The 24256-nt window shown below is 35.7% G+C and overlaps 1 protein-coding gene across 1 annotated transcript in view; it reads left to right on the plus strand.

Moving 5' to 3' along the window:
• Nucleotides 1-24239, plus strand: part of LOC128018366 (solute carrier family 12 member 5-like) — a 44572-nt gene extending 20333 nt beyond the window's left edge. The window contains exons 2-26 of the mRNA XM_052603841.1: nt 1101-1201; nt 1285-1416; nt 1631-1777; nt 4693-4747; nt 5067-5197; nt 5983-6230; nt 6324-6535; nt 6722-6889; nt 7719-7817; nt 8001-8058; nt 8748-8922; nt 9005-9123; nt 10809-10907; nt 11196-11315; nt 11833-11937; nt 12032-12200; nt 12284-12479; nt 12953-13122; nt 14241-14372; nt 14466-14573; nt 15553-15675; nt 16074-16261; nt 17222-17236; nt 17400-17533; nt 18293-24239. Coding sequence (XP_052459801.1) covers nt 1101-1201; nt 1285-1416; nt 1631-1777; nt 4693-4747; nt 5067-5197; nt 5983-6230; nt 6324-6535; nt 6722-6889; nt 7719-7817; nt 8001-8058; nt 8748-8922; nt 9005-9123; nt 10809-10907; nt 11196-11315; nt 11833-11937; nt 12032-12200; nt 12284-12479; nt 12953-13122; nt 14241-14372; nt 14466-14573; nt 15553-15675; nt 16074-16261; nt 17222-17236; nt 17400-17533; nt 18293-18384 — 3296 coding nt within the window. The 3' untranslated portion in view covers nt 18385-24239. The remainder of the gene's footprint in view (nt 1-1100; nt 1202-1284; nt 1417-1630; nt 1778-4692; nt 4748-5066; nt 5198-5982; nt 6231-6323; nt 6536-6721; nt 6890-7718; nt 7818-8000; nt 8059-8747; nt 8923-9004; nt 9124-10808; nt 10908-11195; nt 11316-11832; nt 11938-12031; nt 12201-12283; nt 12480-12952; nt 13123-14240; nt 14373-14465; nt 14574-15552; nt 15676-16073; nt 16262-17221; nt 17237-17399; nt 17534-18292) is intronic.
• The last annotated feature ends 17 nt before the right edge of the window (nt 24240-24256 follow it).

Raw genomic sequence — 24256 nt, forward strand, 5'->3', positions numbered from 1 at the left:
AGAGTATGTAGAAATCCTGGAATTCCTCACCCACACACACACACACACTGATGCACAAGGAGTGCTACATGTCGATGCACTGTTTTTGTGGTTTTTGACAGTGGCATTAATTCACCCCCTTCCTGTTCTTTCCTTTTAGATAGACAGGGAAATGCAATTACTTGGTATAATTGGACTGTACACAGCACTTGTAGTTTGTGTGAGATGTGAAAAGATGTTCTGCAAATACTGTGAGTCAAAGCTCTTATACAAAAATAGAGCATTTTGATCTGAACACGCTTGTGGTGTATCTGATGATACAACTGCAGTATCATTCTTTAGTATTACATGCAAATGTGATGACATTGATCTTACATGTAGGAAAATCCAGTGGGAATGATGTCTGACAAATTGCAAATAGATTATTCTTTTTTTTTATGTTTGATGTTGCTTTTGATAAATGTAATGGGGTATATATATATTTAAATATATTTAAGATTAAGGACTTTTTGTGAAACATTTTGCTTTTAAAATATACATATATAAAATAGTGTACCTTATTTTATCCGATGTACACTTCTGTTCAGACTACTGTTACTGCTCAGTCTGGGTTATGTAAGATTTTTATGTTTTTTTAATTATATGCTCTCTTATGCTCACCGAGGCTGCAAGGCTACAGTAATATTGTGAGATATTATTACAATTTAAAATAACCATTTTCTACTTTAATATATTTTAAAATTGATTTTATTCTTGTGATGCAAAGCTGAATTTTCAGCATCATTACTCCAATCTTCAGTGTCATATGATCCTTCAGAAATCATTATTATAAGCTGATTTGCTGCCCAAGAAAAGTTTCTTAGTATCATTGTTATTATAATTTTTTATTTTCAACAGTGTTGAGCTTTTTTGCAGATTTTTTGATAACTAGAAAGATCAGCAAAAGAGCATTTATTTTAAATTGAAATATTTTGTAACATTTTCTTCACTGCCACTTTTGTCCAACTAAATGCATCTTACCCTTCTGAAAGTAAGACAGCCTTTTCACAGTTTACACCCTTTGTAAAATGTATTCTAGCGCATATTCTAATAAACTATGTTTCATTATTGTATGTTCACAGGAGATGCAACATCCAAGGAGAGCAGCCCCTTTATCAACAGCAGCACCAGTGACGTGGAGAAAAGCCAGCAGTATGATGGGAAACACATGGCCCTGTTTGAGGTAGTGCTATTTTCCTAATGATTTTAAGCGGTTCTGGATGAATATGCTGTAGATTTACAAGTTTGTATGTGTGTGTTGTGTAGGAGGAGATGGACACCAGTCCCATGGTATCTTCTCTGCTGAGCAGCCTCGCCAACTACTCCAACCTGACGCAGGGCAGTAAAGAGCATGAGGAGGCAGAAAACAATGAGGAGGCGCGCAAGAAGACCGTGCAGGTGACAGAATCTATGCTATTATCTCTACATACTGCCAAGTCACTGCTCAGCCTTCTTCATGATCCTCAGTCTTCTGTGTGTTGGTGGATGCTAGCTAATCATCGTCTGGGTGGATGTGAATCGACAAACAGCTAAAATGGTCATTTAATGAGGCTATATATTGAGCAACGTGTTCCATGGTGTCCTGATCATTGATTGGTTGGTCGATTGACAGGCTCCGCGTATGGGCACCGTCATGGGCGTTTACCTGCCGTGTATGCAGAACATCCTGGGGGTGATCCTGTTCCTCAGGATGACCTGGTTGGTGGGTGCTGGAGGTGTCCTGGGAACCTTCATCATCGTCTTCATGTGCTGCTCCACGGTCAGTCTCAGATGCACATGTACATATAGTGCTGTCTGTTGATTAATAAAATTAATAAAATTAATTGCATATTGTTCTGAAATTAATCACGTTAATCCCACCTAACATAAAAAATTTTAAATATACTTTTATACTGCAATAATTTCACATTCAATCTTCAAATTAAAGTAGAAACAACATAAAGACAGTATATTTTTTCACATTTGTTTTATAGCATCTTTTTTATGACTGAAGGCAAGTATCACTGATATCAATAATACAGACTAGATATCTCTTTTTTCCCTAAATCTGAATAAATGCAATTCTTGTCAAGAAAAAAGAGACAGAAGCAGCAGTTGTGAGTGGGATGGCCAACCCTAGTTCCACCCCTGCGTTAATTGTGTTAAATATTTGAATGCATTAAAAAAATGAATCGCATGTGTTAACGTGTGTTTATTTGAACAGCAGTAGTACATGAACTAAAGAGGCCGTGGGTGGGGTCCGGTATGACAGTAGGCAGGAAACACAAGCTCAAATACTCTACAAATAGCCTTCAGATCTGAATACAGAAACAGAAAGGTCTTGTTCAGGCCTGTAAAGCAGAACTCTTTATTACCGCTATGCAGTAAGAGCCCCAGAGACTCCCTCTCCAGAGCTTCGGGTTTCCATTTATCCCTCTGCACCTTTAACTGGAGATTGTTTACAATAATAGAATCACTTTGTTGTAAGTCACTTTGGTGAGTTGGTTTGTGAGCGTGCCAGACGGATTTCTGCCAAGAACACAAATGTAAATGCTTACATGAGGTGTTTGATTTCAGAGCTGTCAGTTTAGCACTTCACTCCTGCTGATGGTGATTCTTGGGATGTGTGCAGGGCCCTGTGAAATCCACTTTATTTTCTCCCATAGTTTTCTGGAATCTGTTTTAATAATTTGATTAAATATTTACAATCAGAAAGCATTTCTAAATAATTAAGCATGAAACTTATACAATACAACAAATAAGATTAAAAATAAAATTTTCAGGGTCAATCAAATCTTTTTTTTTTTTTATCTGTTTTATTTTTCTCAAATTATTTGTATTCCGTTTTAATTTTAACAATCAAAAAGGCATGCATAATCAATTGAATTAATACAACTTTAAAGGAGCTATGTGGGGGTTTTAAAAAATCTTTAAGGTAGAGTTTTCATTTGTACATGTATGAGCCAACCGTGATGTAAAAAAAAAGAATGACACCTCGACTGTCCACCACGGTTGCCCTCTATCAGCCTGTAGGCCCAATTGTTTGTGGAGGAGTCGGGCCCGAATTGGCGCAAAAATTCACTAAATGTGACGTCATGCACGTTCTCGTCTTCTTGGGCTTACAACCGTACGGCACGCTTGCCATTATAGTAAGCAGCGGCAATAGTGTTTTCAAATGGATTCTGCGGATGGAAATAAGCGACCAGCCTACGGACACTTCTCGTAAGTAAAAAAAAAAACTTATCTAGTGTGGCAAAAAGAGAGAGCGATACGGTTGATGTGGTCGTGCTCGTACGAGCGTGCGCACTGAGAACAAGCATTAGACTGGCTGCAGTTCCTCTAACGGTTAGAAATTTTAGAACCTACGCAATGCTCCTTTAATATTACAATATTAATATATTCTGTCACAATATAAACTTATATTTTGGTTTGTTGTTGTTTAGACCTTTGAGTTTCTGTGTGTATTTGACGATAGTTTTTAATCAAATGTAATTAATGGTGAAATGCTGTTGAAGTGACTCACAGAGCAGCTCTGGAGGTGAAGTTCATGTCTTCATGTGTTTCATATTGGGTACTGAAAACTTGTGTATGTGTAGTAGATGGAAATGCACCATTCATTCACACATAGACACACAGAACATTCATATTTTAAATAATAGTCCTTTGCAGTTAATATTCACAGACACTATTCCATATAGTGTTTTTATTATATACTTTTTAGGTTATTGTTCAATCCAAGACATTCCATGTTAAGCCATTTTTTTATTTGATTCTGTACATGTATTCCACATCATGAAAATCATAGGGCCCTTTGTGCTATACTATTTCTGCAGTATTTTGTTAGAGAGGGAGTTTCAGCAGTGTTATGTAAGTGAATGTGCAGTGTGGCCCCACTCTGAGCTCTTTTCCCTCCTGTCATATCTGTTTTAATATTGTTTGATATAAAAAAGCAGAAAGCTGTCCCTTCAGATTCCACCACCATAAATCCCCTATCATGCCCTTCTGACCCTGCCAAACCCCAGGAAATACACACACACTCACAAAATAATTCTGACAATCCACACTCACTAGTTATAGTCACAGGGTTTGTTTCCGTTTTTTTGTTTGTTTGTTTGTTTGTTTGTTTGTTGCATATATACATATGCAGTGTTTCTAAGAATAAGAGCCTTCTTTCAAAAACTATGTAGGTTTGGTAGTGTATATAGGTTGCATGAAGACATAATAATATTTTTTTTCAATTATGACTGTTACCAAATAGGTTTCAGAAATTTCTGAAATAGCCCCACCCCAAACTCATGCCTATTGGTTGAGGCTGTGTTAGCATCCATTGTATTTGCAGAGCTTTTTTGTTTTGAAATAGTTTGTGTCAGATTAATTATTTATTTTTATTTCCCTAAAGATATTTCTCCCAAATAATATCAATGTATGTGACGCGTATCATTTTAAGTTGAAATTACACAATAATGGTACAATTTAATTATAGTATTCATGTCTTTGAGATGTTTTCTTAAGACCAGTGAGTCAGCTAAATGGCTGTACAAACCCCCTCATCCACACAATGTCTTAACCTACTCAAGGTTTCTTTCCTAATAAATGCATTTTTCTTTCACGAGTCACTGAAGGTCTTAATGGGGGTCTCTTGTCTCTGACACTCACTGTCCCTACTGTATTGATCTTTATTTACTCTATTTCCAGACTATGCTGACTGCTATCTCAATGAGTGCTATTGCCACCAATGGAGTTGTGCCAGGTGAGCAGAATTCAGCATCTTTGTGTTTGTGTGCAGATGCCCAGAGGACGGCTGTCCTGTTGTTCTTCATGGACTGTTTGCTACAGTGCACAGTAAAGCTCCCTACTGTGCTGAGATCAGCTCCACACTCATAACTGTGATTGATGCATGTCTGTCTCTGTGTTTATTTGAAATAACAGTATCTTATAGATGTGCCTCTTGTGTCAAAATTACATCTCAAGTAAAGGAATATATGACGACGGTGTAAAACTCTCTTCTATTTAACTCTTTAGATGTTCTGTATATGCTTAATGGCAAATTAATTTATGTATACTTCCAGCTGGAGGTTCATACTACATGATCTCTCGTTCACTGGGGCCGGAGTTTGGCGGGGCTGTTGGGATATGTTTCTATCTGGGCACCACTTTTGCAGGAGCCATGTACATCCTGGGCTGCATCGAAATCCTGCTGGTACGTTCATTGCTTTTTGCTTTATTTTAATTTCTTTAAACGAATAGTTTATATAGAATACATTTTAAAGCAAAATTTGCTGAAAAGTCTTTACTGCTATGATGCAAATGTAATTATTTAGCATCAGTGTTATTTTAGAATCATTTAAATACTAAAAGTTTCTATTAATATGTTATTTTATTTATAGTTTGTATTATTTTGATTGTTTTATTTTATTTTCTGTTTTAATTTTAAGGTTTTTGTAATTGAGCTGTGTTTTTGCAATTTTTTTAATATGTCTATAATAATATAATATTATATAATATAATTCGTTTTTTGTCATTTTACTTTTTATGTCTATATAATAATATAATTTAATATAATATAATTTTTGTTCATTTTTATTTCAAAAACTAAAACTAAATGAAAATGAAAAATGTTGCTTTTTCATATATATATATATATATATATATATATATATATATATATATATATATATATATATATATATATATATAATATTTATTTTATTATTAAGTAACAAAATGATTTTTGTTATAGTTTTAGTTTGAGGTATCTACAATAGCTCTGTTAAGCATTTATTTTATGGAATTGAACTATATGCACATACTGTATGTGAAATATTTTTATTAGCAGAATATCTTCTTTTATTTATATCTTATATCTTTTATTCAAACTCACAGGTTTGGAACAACTTAAGGGCTAGTAAATGATTAATTCAGCAATCGCTTTATCTGTTGGAGACTTCTTCACTATTGTATTCCTTTCCCTTGATTTCTTTCTAGATCTATATCGTGCCAGCAGCTGCCGTTTTCAAGATGGAGGGTCTGGAGGGAGCAGAGGCCGAGGCAGCGCTGCTGAATAACATGCGTGTGTATGGGACCATCGTGCTCTCCTTCATGGCTATAGTTGTCTTTGTCGGTGTGAAGTATGTCAACAAGCTGGCCCTTGTGTTCCTCGCCTGCGTCATTCTCTCCATTCTCGCTGTCTACGCTGGGGTCATCAAGACTTCTTTTGACCCACCTTTCTTTCCGTAAGTAGAATTTTTTTGTGAACAGAATGTTTTATTAGGGAACAGAATACATTTCAGAAGCGCCTATAATTATACAGCTCTTATCCTGTGTAGGGTGTGTTTGCTCGGGAACCGAACCCTTGTGTCAAAGGGAATTGACATTTGTGCCAAGACCATAGAGCAGGGCAATGCCACGGTCACCACCAAGCTTTGGAGAGCCTTCTGTGACTCTGAGTTCCTGAACGCCACCTGCGATGAGTACTTCACCAACAACAACGTCACGCAGATCCAGGGAATCCCTGGAGTCACCAGTGGCATCCTGGCAGGTGAGAAAACACCTACATCTTCATCTAAACCATTTTATACAGCATTTTTAATATTATAGTAATACATCACCTTAAAGCAATATACTCTTTACCTTATGTATATTTGTATTTAAATAATATATATTTTTAAAATTATAATGATTTATTTTATATGTATATAAATGTATGTCATTGTTTTCTTCACAGAAAACCTCTTCAGCACCTTTATGGAGAAAAATACAATCCTAGAGAAGCGAGGTGTGCCAGCTGTGCTCGACCCTGAAGCCCCAGTAACTAACTCCAACCGATACGTCCTGGCTGATATCACCAGCTTCTTCACCCTGCTGGTTGGCATCTACTTCCCCTCCGTCACAGGTCACTACAACACCTTGATAACTAGAAGGGAAATTATTCATATTAATCTCTGATTTGCAAAAATGGATTTAATGTTTTTGTTATTATGATATTTCAATCATGACAACTCTCGGAAGATTTTAGTAAGATTTAATTTCTAGTAAGTGTTCCTGAAGCTCAAGTGGTAGTTAACAAGCGCAAGGATGTGGGTTCGATTCCCAGGGAACACATGATAGGTAAAAAGTGTTAGCCTGAATGCACTGTAAGTCATTTTTGATAAAAGGGTCTGCTAAATGCATAAATGTAATTTTTAGTATGATGATGGATATGACAATGTTAATGTGTTTGGTCTTGGCACAATAGATCTGCTGTTCTGTTGCTGAATTGCTGCTTCTGTTGGTTATTGCTGTAGTTGTTGATTATTGCTGCTGCTGCAAGCAAGTACAGGAACAGTGCCATGAGTATTTAAGACATACTGCTGCTGCACAAATAACATATAAAATAACCCATAGCAGATCTATACAGGTGGAGCTGTGGAAGGTGGAGGGTTTCAGAGAAACTCTAGTGAATGCTAGCCAGTCATATAAATGCAAGGCAGTAAGCTCATTGGCTACATATCCAACATGAACGAATCAGCTTGAGCCAAGTCGTTTAACTCTCTGAATATCATCAGGTATATTAACAACCCGTCAGCTTGTGTCATCAAGAGTTTCATGACTGAACTATAAATGTGTTCCCTTCAGTCTGGGCAAAACCTGACCCACAATCATCAGTGTTTTCAGATATAATGTGTGTGTGTGTGTGTGTGTGTGTGTGTGTGTGTGTGTGTGTGTGTGTGTGTGTGTCACAGGTATCATGGCTGGTTCCAACCGTTCTGGTGACCTGCAGGACGCTCAGAAATCCATCCCTGTTGGTACCATCCTGGCCATCACAACCACCTCCTTCATCTGTATCCTTTATTCTGAAGGCAGTGAACTGCTCCAGCTTTGCATAGATAAATGACCCATGACTTTCACACAAGGCAGAACTGCACATCTTGAAATGTACAGGATACAATGTAATCGGATAGCTGAAATGGGGTGAAAGCCTTTTTGCTGTTTTGTGTCGTTCTCCTAAATTTTTGCTCTCGTAGACATGTCTAGTGTGATTCTGTTCGGAGCCTGTGTGGACGGAGTCGTTTTGAGGGACAAGTGAGTCAGTAGTTTGATTAACATTGCATTCAGTAGCCTTCAGTTTAATAAAAAACTTACATGGATAATTTACAGCTAATATTTTGAATTACCTTTTATTTTTTATGTTTATAGATAGATAGATAGATAGATAGATAGATAGATAGATAGATATAACTTTTTTGTTTTATTTATTGTTCAATGATTTTTTAAATGCTTTTGCCATTTTATAAATGTTTCTATTCATCTTTAATTTGTTTATTTCAATTACATTTTTAGTAATTTTAATATATAAACTTAAACTTTATTTAATTTAACTTAATTGCCAAGGGGTTCCATTAGATATTTTTATTTTATTTTAACAAAAAATATTTTAATACCACTAGTTAACAATAATAACAGTTAATATTTAATATTTAATAAGAGTTATTGGCAATTCTGTTTAGATTTAATCATTTTGTTATATGCTTTAGTAATTTTTTAAAGTTTTCTTAAAATATTTCTGTTCAGCTTTATTTTTATTTCAGTTTTAGTTTTAGCAACTTTAGTATTTAAACGTAAACTTTTTTTATTTCATTTAATTGGCAAGGTCATATTTCTAGCTTTCATTTAATATTTATATATTTTTATTTTATTTCAGCTTTATTTCAATTAAGTTTTTGTGGAGCTATTACAATGTAAGCAATAACAACAATATTCTAAACACACAGATTTGGGGAAGGTGTCAACGGTAACTTGGTTATTGGCACCCTGGCATGGCCCTCACCCTGGGTCATTGTGTTTGGCTCGTTCTTCTCCACCTGTGGGGCAGGGCTTCAGAGTTTAACAGGAGCGCCCCGTCTCCTGCAGGCCATCGCCCGAGACAGCATCATTCCTTTCCTCAGGGTACATCTATTCACCCTCTGATTATCTCTCTGTTTATGCTCCGATACTTGATCATACTAAGTGGTACTTCTGTATTTGACAGGTGTTTGGTCATGGCAAAGCTAACGGTGAACCTACATGGGCTCTTCTCCTGACGGCCTGCATCTGTGAGATTGGCATTCTCATCGCCTCCCTGGATGCAGTCGCACCCATTCTCTCCATGTAAGCAACCCTCCCCAAAAATACACAGCACTACTGGCATAGAATACACAGGAGATGTGGGGTACATGTTTCCCCCAATTTTAATAAAACATAAATTCATCTCCCGCAATTTTTCATGCAAGTGTGTTCACATAAAGGTTTTCAGGGGCCAGTGTAAATACATCTAGATTTAAGAGACAGCATAGTTCATCTTATAGCACATCAATTCGGGTAGGTTTTATTCATATCTAAAATGAGTGATCACTACTTACATACTTTCATTTATACCCGAAATCAGAGGGTGTTCTCATGCAGAAAGTCCAAAAGGACTGATAGAAGTGCTTACAGTACATGCCAGGAAATCCCTAATATGGACATAGTCAATGGGCTATAGCTGTAACTAAGCTTTTAGTCTTCTAAGATTGCTACAATATATCATTTGTGTATGTTTTTCATGTCATCTTCAGGCAATAAATAAATGAATTAGGCCTATATGAATGATGCAGATCTAACTTTATTACAGTACAGAAACTACTAAGTATATTTTGTACCTTATTCTGTGATGAAAATGAAAAAAGTCAATCATTAAACTAGATAAAAATAAATAAATCTATATATACTAATTATTGGTTATTGTCCGGGAGTGTTTTTTTTTTTTTTTTTTTTGGTCAAAATAAGTAAATTCAATACAATATATTACATTTGACATTTCTGTCTCCTTCACTTCTGAAATGTCTACACAGCACACCTCATTCTTTATGAGTCCTAGAGAAACAACAGCGATAAACTGTCTCTAATTTCTCACCATTGCTGTAATAAAGCTTCTTTACTATGCTGAATAGCCTCTTTTCCAAAAGCCTGTACTTCAGTAATTCCTCAACTTATTTACAGGTATATAGCACAATAAAATACCATTAATTCAGCACTTTGTATTCACTAACACTACATTACCTCTTATAACCTTTGTAGATATGCATTATAAATGTACCGCTGATAAAAGTATGGACTTTGTCATGCTTTGGGGTTTTTTTCTCCCTACTTTAAAGCCACGGTGACTTAATTTGTCTTTTTTCACTGATCAGCAAAAAGACTCTTTGATTTCAAACAGATCTGAGATCTGACAGAAGACTGACAAAGTGGTCTAATATAACTGTGAGCATAAAATCCAGAATAACTGAATTCATAAATATTCAACACCTTTAATATGACACATACGTTATCACTAATGCAGCCCATTGGTTTTTAAAGCCAAAGTAGTTCAATGGAGATCACTGGTGTGTAGTCAAGAGGCTTTAATTAAGAGCTCAACATCTGGCATGAGTCAGTTAGTCTCCATAACTACATGATACGGCTGCAAAAAGCATCATAATTATAATATATAATATCATATATATTATTTCAGAATATTTTCTTTATATTATTATTGTTATTATATTAAAGCTGATGTTTTTTTTAATGGGAAACAAAAATTGTACTGTCTGTAATTGTACTCCTGACCCCTGTACTGAATGCTTACCAAATACTCATGCAAACTAGTAGTTTGTGTTTAGTAACTAGGAGTTGGTACATTTGTTTTCAGTTTAATATAATATATTATGTCATTTTAAATAAATAAATTAATAAAGGTTCATTACTGCAATGCATGAGAACTTTAAAAGGGGAAGTGTTTTGTCTATATAACACCCTGATGCTGTTTTCTCCTGCAGGTTCTTCCTCATGTGCTACATGTTTGTAAACCTGGCGTGTGCGCTGCAGACGCTCCTCAGGACCCCGAACTGGAGACCACGCTTTAAGTTCTACCACTGGTACAGACACACACACACACACCTGCTCCCTTAGGCTTGTATCACTGACAGAAAGTGTGTCTGTTCAGAAAATTACTGCTTTGAGAGGATGAAAGGCTTTTGTAACCTTTAACTTTAATGTGAAGGCTACACACATCACACCACATAATTAAGTCTTTCTTCCAGTGCTAGAATTACAGTCACCTGTGGTGGTGGTTATCGTTATTATTATAAACACAGCTGACACCAGAATCACAGTAGTTGTTAACTGGACAAATGAGCGTGAGTTGAACTGTGACGTCTCTCCAGGGCTTTGTCACTCTTGGGCATGAGTTTGTGTCTCACTCTGATGTTCCTCTGCTCCTGGTACTACGCCATTGTTGCCATGGTAATCGCCAGCTGCATCTACAAATACATCGAATTCTGCGGGTAAGCAAACCGAAATGAGTCTCAGGAGGAGGACACAACGGGGGAAAAACTTAATGAGTTTCGCACTAAATAGATCAATCTCACTCTTAGCAGAAAATGCTTTATTTTGTCTGTACAGTGTACAGCTTTTAGTTATTTTATTTTGTTTATTTTTTATTTTTTTGCTAAAAAACATTAATTATTTTTTATTAATAATTATTAAAAAACACATTTTTTCAGGATTCTTTGATGAATAAAAATCTTTTGTAACATAGACATAACATAAATAAATAACTTTACTGTCACTTTTAATAATAATTCAATGCATCCTTGCCAAATAAAATAAATAAAAAATAAAAATAAAAAAATATTAATAATATATATATATATATATATATATATATATAGACCCCAAATAATGGAAATACATAATAATTGTAAGTAATCTCATGATTTCATGTTTCAAAAAACTGAATAAAATAGCAATATCATCAGATTTGTAATATGTAAAAGTTATACCTGATCCTGGTCTTTGTAGGGCAGAGAAGGAGTGGGGTGATGGGATTCGTGGGATTTCTCTGAGTGCCGCCCGCTATGCTCTGATGAGGCTGGAGGAAGGTCCTCCTCACACTAAAAACTGGAGGTTAGAGACTGATCAGTAATATGCCTCTTCACACAACAAACAAGCAGTTAAATATTACATGCACTACATGGTTCAAATGTTCTCACTCTTCCAGGCCCCAGATTCTGGTGCTTATGGGTTTGGATGGTGAGCAGAGCGTAGAGCAGCCTCGACTGCTGTCTCTGACCAGTCAGCTGAAGGCAGGCAAAGGCTTGACCATCGTGGGAGCGTGTGTGGAGGGCACCTACTTAAACAACCAGCCACAGGCACAGACAGCAGATCAAGTATGCATGTGCAAACACACACACAGAGGATCAAAGCTGAGCTCCTGCAGAAACCAGACACTAATAAGCTCTATCTCTCTCAGTCGCTCCGGAAGCTGATGGAGGTTGAGAAGGTGAAGGGATTCAGTCAGGTAGTGATCTCTTCTAACCTACGGGACGCTACCTCACACCTGATCCAGGCCGGAGGTCTCGGTGGTCTCCGTCACAATACGGTTCTGGTCAGCTTCCCTAAGAACTGGAGACAGGCTGAGGAGCGCCACCGCTGTAGGAACTTCATTGGTAAGACGAGACTAGACATGGAAGTAATTATGTGAGGTTAGTTAGGACAGTGCAACAAAGATATTGTTGGTTGATGAACTTTTAACCCTTTTTTCATGACTTTTGGATCAGCTTTACTGCTTGATATCCCTATGTTATCAAGCAGTAAAGTGACTCTTACACAAAAGATTGCAAACTGCATGTCATGAGCATTCATAGAGTGATATGAAGAGTGATAAAGAGTGCATCGATATCTACACAGATTAATATTAACTACATACATGTGTATGAATTTATTTAGGTTGATGTGGTGATGTTAATTTATATATATTTTTTATATTTAGAGATTACCATTTTATGTCAGTGTACTGTGTTCTTACACGTGAGCAGCTCATGATCGCAGTTAGATTGTTTCCCCAGTGTAGCTGTATGTATGTCCTCACAAACAAGTGTGTTTGAGTTTATTGGTGTGCATTATTGTTTTTTCCTCACAGAGGTTGTTAGGGAGACCACTGCAGCTCACCTGGCCCTGCTGGTGACCAAGAACATCTCTGCATATCCATCAAACGGAGAGCGTTTCACTGAGGGCCACATCGACGTGTGGTGGATTGTCCATGACGGAGGCTTGCTCATGCTCCTTCCCTTCCTCCTGCGCCAGCACAAGGTACAGCCGGCTGAGTGATCAGATCAATGCTGGAGAAAATCTTTTATCATGGATGGTAGATAATGCTACTTTGCATGAGAACAAGAACCACACAGCTCTGGTCTTATGCCCTAGTGAGCTGCCTAGACCGCATTTTAGGCATCAGAGGAGTGCAACCAACTCTAAGGATTTTCAATTATAGAAGATATCATTTTAAAAACAGATACAGCAAGTGTGCAACAAGTTCAATGACAGTTTTGCAACGTCATTATGGATATTTACACTATTTTAAGAGGTGTCACAATGTGTATACATATGCATTTGAACAAATTTACAGTAAAATCAGTAATATTGTGAAATATGATATTAAACAGTGGTCACCAATCCTTCAACTCACGAAAATAACTGAAAAATAAGTGCAAAAATACATACATTTTTGTTTTTCTTTTATTTTCGGGAGCTACTGGGACAGTAATAAAGAAAAATACATCATGTCTGAATGCTATTTTCTTCTCTTACCACTGTATGAAGCAGTGTTTATAAGTAGTTGAGTTATATGCTTAGTTTACAGCGGTAACCAAAGAAACTCTGTATGGTTGTTGTTCCATAAGCACCGACTGCAGAGAGTGAATTTGCATCTCACTCAGCTCGTCTGCTGTTTTATGTTTAGCACAGTTTCACAAAGCTAAAGTCAGACCATTCTGTTCTTGCTTTAAATCTTTAAAATATACAATCTAATGCAACATGAGTGTAGCATCCTTATTTGGTTTTTGATTCATATGCAGTGGATGTCCCTAATTTCAAATGGCTGTGGATATTTTTATTTAAAGCCAGTTTGCTTGTTATAGAGCACATAGTATCAATTTGCTTATAAAAAATTAATGAGGGAATCTAAATCAGCGATGAAAAATCATGATCGGTTCATCACTAATTAAAATACCACATAAAAGTTCTGAAATTGGAAATACAGTCAGAGTTGTCTTTTTAAATGTTTATTATTAATTCTTCAATAGGTAGATCTTGTTTTTCATAAAGGTCAAAGTCAGGTACTCTTGGGTTGGTGAACATTGATTTAAAATAACTGATTGTGTTTTAATATATTCTAAAATGATTTATCCATGTGATGACTTTAACTGTAGGTCTGGAGGAAGTGCAAGATCCGTATCTTCACTGTGGCTCAGATGGACGACAACAGCATTCAGATGAAGAAAGACCTGATGACGTTCCTCTATCATCTGCGATTTGATGCTGAGGTGGAGGTAGTTGAAATGGTGAGAAACACACACTCACTGCTTTCACACACACACACACACACACAGGCACACAAACACATCCTTCTAACCTGTTCTTTCATTTACTTCAAGCACGACAGTGACATCTCGGCCTACACCTATGAAAAGACCCTGGTGATGGAGCAGCGGTCGCAGATCCTCAAGGAGATGCATCTGACCAAGAACGAGCGTGAGAGAGAGGTATTGTGGGAAATTATGACAAAATTCTCGTTTTTGGGTAACCTGTCCCTTTAAAGTCATTTTCTGTGTAAGTTGCGTGTTCTGTACATTTGTATTATATTTTAAATGCATATTAAATGCAGTCAGATTAATGTTAGAGTGCTTTTTTGACCAGCTTAAATAGCACCTAGTTACATCTTTTAATGTCTTTTCATAATTACTTCAAAATTGTCTTAGAAATATGATGTACTGACAAGCATTTATAGTAATTAAAATATGCTTTAATGTCAATTCTATTAAAAAATGTATGTATTCAATATATTTGTTATAATACATTTGTAATAAAGTTGCATTTGCATTCAGTAATATATTAAGTTTAAATGTAATTTAACATGTTTCAAAACCTATTTCAAAGTAAATCTCTTAATGTGACATCATTACACTTGACATTTGATTATTATTTTATTAGATCTGACATTATATTATATTAAGTACACCTAAAAGAGTACCTAAATGTGTTAATAATCTATATAATCTATCTATCTATCTATCTATCTATCTATCTATCTATCTATCTATCTATCTATCTATCTATCTATCTATATATATATCTATATATATATATATATATATATATATATATATATATATATATATATATCCACTGTTAAGTTCTTTAACACAAGGTTTATTCTAATAAACAACATTTATGTTGTTAATGTTGTTAAAGTTAGACATTTACTAAAAACAAATGCTTCTGATATCATGTTGATCCAAACCTGTGACTTTCTTTCGTATGTGGATTGAACAATACCATAAATAACATAACATAATAGTTATTGTATGTAGATAAAGAAGAAACACTACCGGGCCGATCAAACTAGAGAACTGTAACTAATTGTTACATAAAGAGATGAACAGTTGTGACAGATCATTATTATAGTATAAATCTGATTTGACTGTTTGAATCAGTCTAACAGCGCTGATGTTGTCTCTTCAGATTCAGAGCATCACAGACGTGTCCCGTGGCTCAATACGGCGAAAGAACCCTTCAAACCTGCACCCCCAGAGGAGCATCGCAGAGGAGTCGGTGGGAGGAAGCGAAGAGAAACCTGAGGAGGAGGTGACTGCTGTCTCTCAGCTTGTTCTTTATGATATTATTCATCAAGTGAGAAAGTGTGATTTTGTGCTTGTTTTTTCATCTGAGCTAATCACGTCCTTCCTCCTTCTGGCCGATTAGGTGATAGCACGGACATATCAGCCGTGATGATAGCATCTCTTTATCACTTTCTATTTTTGCAGTTCTCTCTCTTCTCTTCTAGAAAATCATTCTCTTCTTGTTAACACCCTGGCAGTGCATCTCTTCCCCCTCGATTTCTCTGTTTTTCTTTATCCTTTTGAAATAAGTGTTTACCAGAAAAACAACAATTCTCGCTTCTTAATTTTTTTTTTTTATCCCTGTCTACCCTCTCACTCTTTTTACCTTTCTCTTAGTCTGTCCGTCTTTCCCGTCCTCGACAGGTTCAGCTCATTCAGGGCAAAAATGCCACCCCCACCCCCACTAGCCCCACCTCCCCAATTGCTCCCACACCAGCAGCCGTGAGCCCCGGAGAGGAGGTGCAGATGACCTGGACGGACGATGTAGAGAAGCCCAATAACCCAGCTGTGGCCAACCCTGAAAGCATGAAGGATATGTTCAACATGAAACCGTGAGTCAATGTGATGCCGGGCTCTACTAAGTATGTTTTGTGTCTGGTGAATACAAAAGCTTTAACAAATCAATAGAAAAAGGGGTTGAAGTTATTAAGGAAATGTTCAGTCAGTCATTGTATTATTCTAGTAGCTGAAGGTGAGATGTTAGTCATAAAGATGCGTCGGCAGAATTGAACAACAACAAAACTATAGGCCAGTGTTGATAGAGATATTTTGCTTATTAATCATTTGACCATGAAACAGCAGATCATTGTATTGACTCTTCAGTTTAACAAAGTTTAACTACAGCCCCACAAAGATGTGCAAGAGCTATTTTAAATGTCATTTAGGCATTTCCTCTGAGCATTGCTCATTGATCAAAGTACTGATCAGTTAGTTGGATGTAAACAAGCTTACAATGAAAGACATAATCAAAAAGTAATAATTTTTTTATCATAAATACAATTTATAATAATGTATAATCATTTTAACAATTTTGTATTTAATCATTTATTTAAATAACAATTATACATACTTTTCAATATATATTTATAATTAAAACAAAAGTTAATTAAAATATATTATGCAACAACAACAAAAAACATTTCCAATGTCAATGTGCATATGTGCAGCAAATATCAGTAATGCAAGTTAAACTACTCTGAAACAGAAACACTTTCGTCATTATTAGAATACGTTTATTGTAGCACTTGCATTCGTTTTAGTTGATTAGCTAACTTTAGATAAACAAATTAGCAGTGAGAATGACACAAAAGCTAAAGATATTAGTCTAACAAACCATCCATGGTTTTAACTTGATCAGTGATTGCCAGAGATATTGCTGTACAAAATTTTGGTGCATCACTATACTTTAAAGTTGCCTTCCAAATCACTGAGATGTGGTCGAAGTTGTACCCCTGCTGTATTTCTCTGTTCACCATGTTGTTCACTGTTACTTTCCTTTGCTTATGCCTCAGGGAATGGGAGAACCTGTGAGTACACTTTTAAAATAATAGTAAAAATATTTCATTTCATACCTTCTGATTATTTTAAGAGATGAAGCACTTAATTATCACAACACTTCATATCTCTCTGATAAGTAAAAAATATGTAAAATATTTTATAAAGAAACCTCATATTTGGTGTTTTGTACAGGAATCAGTCCAATGTCAGACGCATGCACCACGCGCAGGAACTCAATGGGGTCATTGTAAAGAAGTCAAAAGAAGCTAAACTAGTCCTGCTGAACATGCCGGGACCACCTAAGAACCGCAATGGAGAAGAGAACTGTATCCTTTTTTCTTCTAAAAATCTGTGACTTCATACTTTCTGACAGTGACTTTATGTCCTGCTCTCATGTAAATGTAAAAGTTTGCCTCTTAAAGCTACAGGTTGTAGGACCTGCCACTAGAGGGCGCACTATAAAAACAGTAATAATTGCGTGGTTTGATGACGCTAAGAAGGAGCGTGAAATGATGGGATTTGTTGTCTTCTACCCAACCGCTGAATGCCATCAATCAGACGGAAAGATAAATCATGGATTTAACGCGAGTTCAACGATTTGCGTGAGTAGATTACATAAAAAGTCAATGCAAAGATGCGATCAGACTATGGATCAGACGCATTCTCGCGTTTGGCGTGTATGCCCCATCATACTAATTTTGTTGATAGTTATAATTGCATACGTTTTCTGTAAAGATACGAATCAAACCAACTCACCTTTCGAATACAACGCAAGCAAGATCTGCATCTCTTTCTAGTTAAAGTTTGTCGCGAAACTACTTCCACATTCGTCCACAACATTGTTGTCAAATGGTTTCTACTTCCGTAAAGGCGGTAACAAAGGATAACTAACGTCATTGACAGGCGACTGCACTGCCCAGTGTCACTGTTTAGAATGGGCATTTTCTCATGATTTACAAGTAGTTGAAAACAATAGAGATATTGTTAGTAACCAGCTGGACAAAATATATAAAACTAGCCTAGTGGTTTGGGGATATTTTACTGCAAATATCTTAAAAATTGTACCTTTAACTGCAGTCACACAGACATGGAGTTCCTCGAGGTTTTGACTGAGGGTCTCAACAGGGTCCTCCTCGTGCGTGGAGGTGGACGTGAGGTCATCACCATCTACTCTTGAGGGGCTCAGCTCAACCACCAAATATTCCTCACCCCTCGTCCCTCACTGCATAGACGGAACGTCCCAGTAACCCCGACCTACACCATGAGCAATAACGCCCCAGCACATGACTTTGCACTACATAGTCTAAAAAGACACCAGCTTAGTAGATGTCACTTATTCCACATGATTACGTTTAATCCCTCTCTATCTTCCTTCTATTGGTTCAATTCTCACCTCAGAAACTCAACAGTGTACGTCTCACACAGATCAGTAAACGACTGAGTTAGTCTTTATTACTAGATTCTGACTAATTTCCAAAAGCCGGTGGCACCTGACCAAATACTCTGATCCATCTACCCTTTATTTAATATTATATACTGTATCATAACAAAACACTTTTAAGGGACGGTGACACTAGATTTTTAGCATGCAAAACAACTTTATTTTTAATGGGCACTTCAAAACAGTCAATATTAAATGTTAAAATGTGGCATTTATTCATTTGTTTAGTGACCATTGAAAACCATCCAGCTTTTTTAAAGTTAGTTTTTTATCTAACCTTGCATTTCGCCGCCTTTCAAAAGTTTGGGGTCAGTAAGATTTTAAAATGTTTTTGAAGTACGTCTTTTATGCTCAACAAGGCTGCGTTCATTAGATTAAAAAACACAGTAGTATTGCTATTTAAAATTACAGTTTTCTGCTTTCATATATTTTAAAAAGTAATTTATTCCTGTGATCAAAGCTGAATTTTCAGCATCATTACTCCAGTCTTCAATGTCATATGATCCTTCAGAAATCATGCTAATATGTTGATCTGCTGCTCAAGAAACATTTCTTATTATTATCAGTGTTGAAAACTGTTGTACTGCTTAATATTTTTTTGTGGAAATCGTGATTTATTTATTTTTTCAGGATAAAAACAACTGAATATAAAGTTGAAAAAGCATTAAGTATATTTAGTTTATTTATTTCAAATAAAATTAATTTATTTTTATTTTGTGTAACTATTTAAAAGTCACTTTTGACGATTATAATGTGTCCTTGCTTAAAAAAAAAAAAGAGAGAGAGAAAAATCTTACCAATCCCAAAGCTTTGAATGATGATGAAAAATCCCCAAACTCAGAGATTCCTCCATGTTTAAACATCAGAATGATATTCAAATCCACTTCTGGTCAAACATTTTATAGCTATTTGAATAGGCAGCTCAAAGTCTGCCAAATTGTCAGTATGCAGCAAGCATTGTCTGCATTCTTCCTGTTTGTTTGCATAAGAATGGAAGCAAATGAAATCTAGTGTGACCTTCCCTTTATGCTTTATATTTTGTTGCTATACTGTCTCTCTATTGTTTCATTATTTGTCACAGGGTAAATTAGAGTGGAATCTTTCTTTGCTGAAAACAAGTCTTCCAGTGTACCACGAAAATGTCCGAAGTGTGTTTTTACACCAAGGACAGAACTGACCAGGGTTTAATGTGAGCCAGGTGTAAGCACTTCTGGATCAATGACTATCAGCTTTGCCCTCAACCATCTGCATGTCCTCTGACTACATCAGCCTTTTACGAGTCGTGAACACAGTACAATATGAGATGGCTGGACCGTGTGTGTGTGTGTGTGTGTGTGTGTGTGCGTGTGAAGGGGGTTGAAGGCTGTGTTCCTTTCACAAATATGTTCACTTAAAATATCATCAGCAGACATGAATTATATTGCTCAATCACAAACGTGTACATACTGTGAAGAGTCTGAACAGAACTGCTGTATAACTGAAAACCCATAAACAGTTCAAATATTCCATCAAGATATAATCCTGAATAATCTCATTTAATAGTAGAATCACATATATATCAAGACAATGTAAATAGAAAAGAATTGGTATTTATATTTCAAATATTTATTTACAGAGAAATTATTTATTCATCCAGCAATTTCTGATTGATTGTAAACATGGAAAAACATGGTATTTACATCTCTTGCCAAATCCCTAAATATAAACCGTGCCATATATGATGAAAAAAAAAAAGTGAACAAATAAAACATTTTCCTAGAAGAAACAGACAGTGCTGGGTCACAACATTCAAACATATCATGCGTCTGATATTGCCAGTTACTTTGTAAAGCAGATGCTGTTTTATTCTAACAAAACCATCCTTTTTCACCAAATCAGATTTGTGAACAAAAGCATATTTTAACTGCATAGTATTTTAGAATCATATCTAATGTTTGTCATAAATGTCTGAAATTTTCGTTTATTTTTTACATTTGTAAAGACGACACGACACAAGCTATATTTAAGCAGCATCTGTGAGCGACTGATGCCGACTGTTCGACTCGCAAGCACGAAAATATTAATTAGTTCATGTGTGGTAGAAATAGAAGATATTAAAACATTTATCTAAAGAACTAGTTTATTTATTTATTTTGTAAAATTGCAAAGGAATATATTAAATGACTTAATAGACTAGTAAAATATCGTCTTGTGTAACTGTGAAATTAAAAAAAGGAAATACCTAACTATGTGTTTTAAAATTTTAAATCAAATTGTGCTGAGTTTGCTGCTACCGTCATCAAAATGTAAATATATTGCACTCCCCCAAAACATAAGACTGAAAACAAAAGAAAAAAAATGCTATATTTATAGATTTTATGCATTAAAATTGAAAGTGTGTTACATTCAGACCCCCATAAATTAGGTCATTTTTCAGGCAATGTTTTACAGGCTTTCGAGTATTATTACTCAGAGACAGGAAGTACTTTACTGGCAAAACCTCTCAGATAGTTTGTCAAAACGCTACCATTAGTCTGTCCTAATACTCAAGCATACGTCATTTTACCTCTTACATTATCACATCCACACTTGTAGTAGAAAGCTAGTGTGTAAAGTTAATAGAAGTGATATTTAACTAAATTGTTTGCGGAAAAAAAATAAAATGATTCGCTAAGTACATTTTCTTTATCAGCATTCTAGTTATGCTCAGAATCAAGTGATCTTTTTTAATCCGAAACAGGAAATGCAAAGTGCTACCTATCATAATTCTTCCAAGTTTATTGCCTTTGATTCTAGCTAAAATTACAATCTTATCTGAAGGAACTTTTGCATTGCTGTACGTCTGAATTTTCAACACAAAAGACGAGTTTGGCTTGTTTGGAGTCCTATGCAATTACAGTTTAGTAAGTTCTTTGAGGGTCTAAAACTACTTTCTACTGAATTGTTTATAGTGGTACTATTGAGTATTATAGATAGAAATCAGAGCTTCCGTATCTGCCAGGGTGACTTGCAGTTTGATGAGAACTTTCCACATTATTTAAAGTCATGCAAAGGGAAACATGCTGGGACAGTGTCACGATTAAGCCATATTGGCTGCGTGCTGTTGGATACAGAGGTTTCACTCTGCGGATGATAATGGAGATGTCCCGTTCATCATGAAGTACAGTATAGTATATCTGAATTGAATTCACATTGATGCAAAGGGCTTTTTGATATCCTTTTTATCAGATTCGTCTTATCCTTCCCCAAAGCTTAAGGCATAAAGAAGTTTCATAAACCTTGTGTTGTATAGCATGTCGTTCCTTATCTTCCCTTGAAAGGGGCAGTAAACTCGAAAGTCACCCCAAATTGGCCAAAGCATAACTAGAAAAAAGCACTGTGAAAATTCAGAGTTGGTTTCTTTCCCACATATCTAAATTCAGTCACTTTTAATCTTTATTTCACGTCCTTGCTATGGAGCACTGCTGTAGGAAACCTGAAGTAAACATCTTTAGATTGCATCGAGATTCATCGTGATGCTTTTTATGCAATGCTGACTTGTAACTATCCTGCAACAGTGGTACTAGTCGACCAACAGGGCTTCTAAAATAACCAGCGAGCTGAATTTGAAATGGCAGGTGTTTCAGAAGGTGCTAATGGTATTTGTTAGTGACTGCTGAAGCGGCGTGTATGGAAACGTTCAAGCGCAATATTGAGATCGCTGACTTGTGTGGAATGAGCTATTTAGCCAGACTTGAAGTTAATCGATGGAATAGGAGTTGCCACAGTTGATTTATCATCTTGTATTGAGATATACACTTTAAGAAATAAAGGTCCTGTATTTGGATCAGTGGGTCTGTGAAGAACCTTTAAAGGAATAGTTTGCCCCAAAATTTGATGACAATTTACTCTCAGGCCATCCAAGTTCTCGATCAGTTTGTTTCTTCTTCGGAACAGATTTGGCAATATTTAGCATTGCATCACTTGCTCACCAATGGAGTGAATGGGTGCCGTCAAAATGAGTGTCCAAAAAGCTGATAAAGACATCACAGTAATCCACACCACTCCAGTTCATCAGTAACATCTTCTGAAATCAAAAGCTGTGTGTTTGTAAGAAACAAATCCATCATTAAGAGGTTTTAACTTTAAACTGTCACTTCTGGCCAAAATGTCAGTATTGTTATCAAAATCCTCTGATATATTTGTTTACAATTGTGTCGGTCTGTTTTTGCTTGTAAACTGTGCTTGATCTGTGCATATTTCTCTCCTAATTCCGTCTAGATGACTTATGTAATTTTACAGATAAAGGTCTCATACTTTAGTCTCAAGATCTCAAACAACAGTTTAAAGTTGAAAACACACAATGGATTATTGTGATGCTTTTATCAGTTGTTAAAAGCTCTTAAAAGCAGTTGTTGAACTCTCATTCTGATGGCACCCATTCACTCCAGAGGATCCATTGGTGAGCAAGTGATCGCTATAGATCACTATAGATATAAGAATTAAAAAACTTCTTGTGTAAGATTGTTTCTTGCACAATAAATTTTTACAAACAAAATACAACATTTCACAATAGACAGAATAAATAAAGTAGAATAAAAAAAATATCAAATAAAAAAAATTATATTTATTAACCATTTATGGATTTAATGCTACATTTCTCCAATTCTGTTTTGATGAAGAAACCAACTCATCCCCATCTTCTTGGATGGCCTGAGGGTGAGTTAATATTTAGCAAATTGTCCTTTTTGAGTAAGCTATTCCTTCAGCATCCATTCTAGAAAAAGGTTCTTCAGATTATTAAATATTTTTCACACTAAGCTCTTTTAAGAACTGTTCAAAGAAAGGAACCCAAAATTAAATTGCTACAAAACCCCACTTTTGGGATCTTTATTTTTAAGAGTGAACAGACAGAAGAGGCTTCAGCAGTCACTTTAGATTGGCGAGAGAAATGAATCATCATTCATCATCGTTCAGTGCTCCTGTTTCAGCATGTTGGTGTTTTAACGGATTCACACGGCCTCACCTCAATCATCGTTTCAGATTTGAAGCATTTATTCTGATTTTCTAATGGCAACGTACATCTTCTGAAACAGCAGTGTGCAGGAGCGTTTCTACACAGCCAACATTTCTACTTTCTCCATAGGAGGGCAGTTTGACACGTTTTGTATGGTAGTCTGTGTTGATCCAAAGACAGTGATTTGATTCGTGATGTGTTTTGTTTTCTGCTTCAGTATTTTACAAGCAGTCATAATGGTGTGTTTGTGAGTGTGATTGTAACGGGGAAAGAGGTGGTGTGTCTGTTTCTTTATGTATATGACTGTGTGACATATCACTCTGATGGAAAAAAGAGAGGTTTAACTGTGGCAGTTACTTTTGTAAATATATGACACATTATAGTTATCTTAGCCTAGCTGTTTAATTTGTGTGTCCATGCAAGTTTAATATTTTAAAAATAAATATAAAATTGTGTCTCAGTTGTGTTATATGAAAATGTATTTAAACTAGATATCTTAAATTGTTGTTTTATCTTGTCAAAAGCTTCTATGTTCTATCAATAATGGTTTCTCTGGACCATTTTATAGATTTGTCTGCACAAAATGCAATAAAGTTCAAGTTATTTATTACAATTACTTTTGAGTATTCATTT

Source organism: Carassius gibelio, chromosome A8, assembly GCF_023724105.1.
Source record: "Carassius gibelio isolate Cgi1373 ecotype wild population from Czech Republic chromosome A8, carGib1.2-hapl.c, whole genome shotgun sequence".
Taxonomy (NCBI): Eukaryota; Metazoa; Chordata; class Actinopteri; order Cypriniformes; family Cyprinidae; genus Carassius; species Carassius gibelio.